Source organism: Patagioenas fasciata, chromosome 15 (genome assembly GCF_037038585.1).
Source record: "Patagioenas fasciata isolate bPatFas1 chromosome 15, bPatFas1.hap1, whole genome shotgun sequence".
Classification (NCBI taxonomy): Eukaryota; Metazoa; Chordata; class Aves; order Columbiformes; family Columbidae; genus Patagioenas; species Patagioenas fasciata.
The window spans coordinates 13,584,126-13,590,125 of NC_092534.1; the positions used below are offsets into that span (position 1 = coordinate 13,584,126).

General features: G+C 53.6%; 1 protein-coding gene across 3 annotated transcripts in view; it reads right to left on the minus strand.

Annotated features, from left to right (window-relative positions):
* The window catches only part of USP22 (ubiquitin specific peptidase 22), a 92,145-nt gene extending 91,254 nt beyond the window's left edge, over positions 1 to 891 (minus strand). For 2 of the 3 annotated variants that reach the window (XM_065850457.2, XM_071815336.1), the window contains exon 1: positions 696 to 891. In XM_065850457.2, the coding sequence (XP_065706529.1) occupies positions 696 to 821 (126 nt within the window). In that variant the 5' untranslated portion in view covers positions 822 to 891. The remainder of the gene's footprint in view (positions 1 to 695) is intronic. The other variant, XM_065850456.2, reaches the window with a different exon arrangement.
* Between the last annotated feature and the right edge of the window lie 5,109 nt (positions 892 to 6,000).

A 6,000-nucleotide genomic window follows, 5' to 3' on the forward strand; every position in this document is an offset into this window, starting at 1 on the left:
AAAAAAGTGCCAGTTCCCCCGCAGGACCCGCTCCCAGCCATTGTGCGTTCCCCGGGCACACGCCGCCGCTCCCCGGGCGGCCCCGCCGCAGCCCCCGGGCTCGGGCGCGCCCCCGCGGGGCTCCCCGGCCGCACAAAGCTCCGCCGCAGGCCGGACGTGCCCGTTGCCCCGGGGCCTCTCCTCCCCTTCCCCCCTCCCGCCACCGTATTCCGGGAAAGCCTCGCTGCCTCCCGCACCTCCGGGAGGAGGAGGCGGCGGCGCTGCGGAACAGCCCCCGCTGCGGAAAGCCGGCCCCGCCGGCGGGGCAGGTGGCAGGGAGGGAAGGAGGCCCCGCCGGGGCTGGATGTCTCCTCCATCCCGGTAACCGGCCACACTGTACCGAGCCCCCCGCCCCGGAGGCACCGACCGCTTCCTCCTCCCTCCCTCCCCCCACAACCGCGTGCCGGAGCCCGGGCCCCTGGGCTGCCGGCGGGGCGGGGACGGGCCGGGGGAGGCTCGGGCCCACCTGGCCCGTGGGGAGGGAGGGAGGGAAGGAGGGAGGGCGGGGGACCCGTCCCCTCCCCGCGCCCGCGGGCAGGCCGAGGCGGCGGAGTGAGTGCGTGCGAGCAGCGGAGAGAGGGCGGGCGGGTGGGTCGGGGGAGGGAGGGGAAGGCACGGGAAGGGAAGGGGGGTGGATGCGAAGCCGCCCCCGGTACCTTGCGCTTCCTGGTCTCGGCCGAGCCGCTCCACACGAAGCACTGGTAAATCGCCCGGAGGTTCTGCTTCCAGTTCTCCACCTTGAAGCCGGTCACATGGCAGCACCCGGCCGCCGGCGGACTCATGTCAGACCCCCCCACATCAATCCGCCCGCAGACGGGCCGGGCCGGCGGGCAGCGAGCCGGCCCCTTCCCCCCCTCCGCAGCAACCGCACGGACGCGGGCACGGGCCGGGGCGGCCGCGCGCCCGCCCGCGCGTCCCCCCCGCCCCCCCGCCGCCGGTCCGCCCTCAGGGGCTCCGGCCCCTCACGCCGCCGCCTCCCGCGCGGCCTCCGCCGCCCCCGCGGGCTGCTGTGGGGGTGCGGGGAGCGGCTGGCACATAGAGCCGGGGCTCCGCGCCGCCACGGCCCCCCGGCTCCGAACAAAGCGCGGCGACGGGCGGGCAGCGCGCACTCCCTCTCGCCCGCCCTCTCCCTCACACACAAAGATGGGGCTCTCTGAGGCGAGGAGGAGGAGGAGGCGGCGGCTGTAGCGGCCGCTGCCGCCCCCGGAGTGGCCGCCGCTCCCTTCTACCTCATAGAGGCCGCTGTGGAATCGGCGGGCGGAGGGGAAGGGGAGGGGGGCGCTGGCCGCGGCGACCCTGGCCGCGGTGTGAGCGAGCGTGTGTGGGGAAGGGGCTGAGTCTCCGCCTGCCGCCGCTCCTGCTCCCCCAGCCAGCCGCCCGCTCGGCTCTTGTCTCTTTAAACCGCCCCCCCCGCCTCCTTCGTCGTCTCCTTCCTCCTCCTCCTCCTCGCCCGCACCCCCCTCCGCCCGCCGTGTGCAATGGTCCGAGCCGCTAACTCAACCTAGCCTGCAAGGCCCGGAGTGGGACAGACCAACAGGGAAGGGGCGGTAGGTGCGCCCCGTCTGCCCCGCCACCCTTGAGGGAGGGAGCAGGAGGGAGAAGGAGCACGACAACTGGTCCCCCAGCTTGTCACTCCGCCGTAGAGGTGTCCTTCTGTAGCGTCTCATTGGTTCCTTTCACTTCTCCCTCCTCCACCCTTCCTACCTAGCATTTCCCCCGCCGGAAAGGGGCGGGAAGGTCTCGGCTGATTGACAGGTCATCCGACCAACGGAGAAAAGGGGCGTGACCCCGTCACTAGTCTGCGACGCTGTTGGTCTAAGCGGCCGTCAGTTACATCCCGAGGCGTGAGGTGATTGGGAATGGCCTCCTGAGGGGGCGGTCCCTCCCAGCAGCAGCAGCTTGCGCTGTGGGGGCAGTGCTGCTGTCACATCCGTTGGTCCCGGCTGTTTCGTTGCTCCCTAAGTGATTTCCTGAGGGGAGAGGGGCGGCGGCGCCCGGGCCGCTCCCCGGGGCAGGGCTCACTTTCCTGGGGCAGGGCTGCCTCCCCGCCTGTTCCTCTGTGTGCTTGGCAGAGGCCCTGCCTGGCAGCCTCGGCCTGCGCGCCCGGCGGCTGTGCTGGCGGCCGCTAACGGCTCAGGGCTCCCGCCCGCGGGTGGCTCCGGTAACGCCACAGCGGCCGCGGGTCCGTTCAGTCAGTTAATTGCGGGACAAAATCAACACGAGGGGCAGGCCCTGTCCCCTCCGTATCGCTGGCAGGTTCAAAAAGCCGACTGCGGTTTTGTGGGGGCCGGTCTGGGTGGAACAGGCGGTCGGTGGGGTCTGGGGAGCAGATCTGTGCGATACTCGGGTTTGTCCCCAGGACCATATTTGGTGCCTCTGTGCGGCCATCCTGCTCTCCTGGTGCTTCCACAGGGAAGAAACAGAAGCCGTGTCTTGCCAAGAACTGGTATTATTGCAGTTTTGTCCTATAAATGACTATACAAGGAAATGAGAAGACGGTGAAAAACATTTTGGAATCCATACGTAGTTCTTGGCTCGTACCACTCGCGCTATAGGGTTACACATGGTGGAGTGAGGCAGAAGTATGGGAATTTTGCCGTGATTTGTGAAAAGGGGCAGGAGGCTTTGCAAGAGCAGGTTCTTACACAAGCCGTGTAAGGACTGTGCCGCAAGCAAAGCAGTGGTTAAAAACCCTTGCATTATTTTATCAGTCAATTTTTTCAATACATACTATTTACATTCTTTCTCAGAAATGATAACGTTTAAGTTGTTACCTCCCAGACTTTCAGAAGGCTCTGTCCAGTTCCCTGGCCAACTGCTGCAACTCGCAGAAATCAGGCAATTCTACCTATTCCTTTTAGCCCCTTACTAGAACCCTTTGCTTGTATTGGTGGGAGTTATTAGGTGCTAAAGTGAAATCTTTTTTTGACCAAGAAGGCTCTCCCAGTGTTAAAAAACGTCATGGGTTTGGTGATGATCCTGCTCTGCTTCTAGTAAGTCCATGTTAATTTTCCTTATTGACTTCAGTTGTAACAGAACTGTACTCTAAACGTTTCACACGTTATCACAAAGACAATACCAAAGAAATGTCTTACATGCCATGATCAGCCATACTCTTTAATATCACTCTGATTTTAATACCAGACGCATTCATGTTTCAACAGCAGACATTCAAAAGAGTGTCTCACCTAAGAAAATGTCATAAACTGGTTTTAATAACCTTGATCTTAATATCTACCAGATCTTCAGCAGTGAAAAAACAGCAGGAAAATATAGATCTTTTACATTTACTAATCAAACAATTCTTTTATCTTCTCAAAAGAAATGTGCAAAAGTCATGATGATGTTCTGACATCATCCACTAAAATTAAAAAAGTAATAAAAATGAGTTCTCTTGTATCTTTCTCATCCAGACACAAAAGGGCCATCAAAGGAAACCCCTGATTAGTTTTAATTCAAAAGCCGATCTTCAAGTAGACCCTGGTCTCTGAAAATCTTTGTTACCTTTACATGAGCTGGTCATCCACATCTGGTTTCCATCACCACGAATCAAACCAGGATGTTACCTGTGGTCATTTGGAAACAAGATATATGTTGTAAATGCACATTGACTGGTAGAATGTGACAATGTGATATTATCTCTACATCTCTCTCTGTGTGTCTGTCATCCAGCATTTAGTTCAAGGTGGACAGGACTCAACGGGATGGGTGATTAATGTCCTGATAGCATCCACTATTTATTCTATGCCATCTGAGTATTTCCAGTTAAACAAAACCCTTGATGTTACTACAGTCTGAATCCAAGTAGAGAGTTATTCTTATTCTGCAACAACCTACTGTTACTAATCTTGGGATTTTCTCCATGGCTACCACATCAAAACAGGAGATAAAAGAAAAAAGAGAATTTCTGCCAATGAAATGTAAGTCTATCTCTCTGAAAAAAAAGAGGATACCAAGAAGACAATACATATGCTCAATGCCCTGTAGATTCTGAAATATTGACGGCAATTTCTGTGCCACTCTTTCTTGCAGTTCCCATGTTTACTCAGTGTAGGGTGTGGTGGTGTTCGTCTTACGCTGAAATAACAAGAATTGTGAGTTTATAAACACAACTGCTTTAAGAAACACCTGCATTAGTTAGTGTTTCCCTCTCAAAGAAAGATTTCCTTTAGAAAAATACTATTTTTTCTCTCTGGCCAGTTCAAGAACAATTACAACATTTAACTCTTCCTGCTCGCTGAGGTTTCATGGCCTGCTGAGGATGGGAGAATCATTCTTTGAGACGCAGGGAACCCACATGCACGACACCCATTCATGTCCATGGGGCCTGACACCCCTCCCAAAGGCAAGAATGCAGACATGTAGAGATCAACTCCTAGGGGACATTTCCAAGTTATGGACATCACCTTTCAAACTTAAAGTTCTCCCTCAGGTTTTATTGGCATCTTATTCTCTATAAAGAGGGGTCTCTTTAAGCCAGAAATCCAATCTTAGGTTCTTGTCAATGAATCATTTTGGGACCAGAGTAAAAGTCCACCCTCAAATAGTGTAGAAAAGAATAGCTCTTGAGATGGTTTTGAGGCCAGCTCCTGAGTTGAGGAGATGGAGGCAAGTTCTAGAAGAGGGCAGTGTCATTAAACCCTTCACTTTCTGTCTTGGGAAGGCACCAGAACCTTTCCTGTGAAGTATAAAAACTTCAGACTCTCCAAACAACTTCTTGATTGTTCCAGCCCTCACAGTAAAGGTGACACAGCAGCACAGAGCAGCAGCCAAAACAAAACAGGAGTGGAAAATAGTGACAACATTTTGTCAGGTAGTAATTGTCAAATCAGGGCCTGTTTGCCACATACGCACGTGAGAGTTTCCAAGTTTGCTGTGCTTTAATTTACTCTTGGGCATAGCTTGGGAATGTTTCTAGAATAAAAGCTTCTGGTGCAGCAGATAGCTTGGGAAAGGGTTTGCCTCGGGGGGCAGGAAACAGTTTCAATCCCTCCTGTGTCTCTTGGAGGAATTTTTAATTTTAAAGCATTGATGATTATGCTAATTAGTGCTTACCCCCAAATGACAATGGAATATAAATGTTGATCGTAGCTAAAACATACTGCAAATGTGCAGCAAACTCTTCCTCTAGAGAGTCATCTGCGTTCCATGATAGCTCAGCTGGGAAGAAGCAGCAGAGTTCTTTGCATGGAAAAGCAAAGTAACTTTATCTTTGAGCCATGTCATCCCAAGGTGGCGCTTCCAGACTCGGCTGGATAGCCATGAATCAATTTTTACTTTATCATTTGGGCATGCTTTTCCACACAACATGTGTTAAAATGTCCAGTTTAGTTCTCAGGTAAACATGAACCTTTCCCTTAGATCAGTTGTATGAGCAAGATCAAGAATTTGGTTAGGACTTCTCAGAAAAACTTGGATTACAAGTGATTTTTTTTCCTGGCTCAAGCCCTTTTCCCTCTAAGCATTATGAACTTCCATTCAAGCAGTACTACTGTTACTTAATCCAAAGCCTTTAAAGCACATCAGGTTGTGTCTGACCACAGGGCTTAAACCTCTGGAGATATCATAGGCAGGATCTGTTGCATGATTCTGCCAGAAGCTGATTGCCTTTAGTTCCAAATAAAGTTCATCTGAGATACTTCAGACACCTCGCAGTATGTAGGGAGAACACTGTGTCCCTCCTCATTTATCTCAGGGACAAAGCACTAACCTTGCTACAAAACTGAATTGGTTGTATAGTCCCAGCTACACCAGCTTTTCTAGGTCAAAGTGTTTGTTTTTACCCAATCCACTGGTAAAAGGACCCGGTAGGTGCCAGATTAAAGGTTTCAGTCCTAGTACAGGGGACAGAGCGGCTGCTTGAATCCACAATATTCCATGACCAAGGGTTCATTTGGCTGCACGGCTCCTGCCAGAAGGATGCCTGTTAGTCCAAGGATTACAAAGACAGGTGGATTTCAA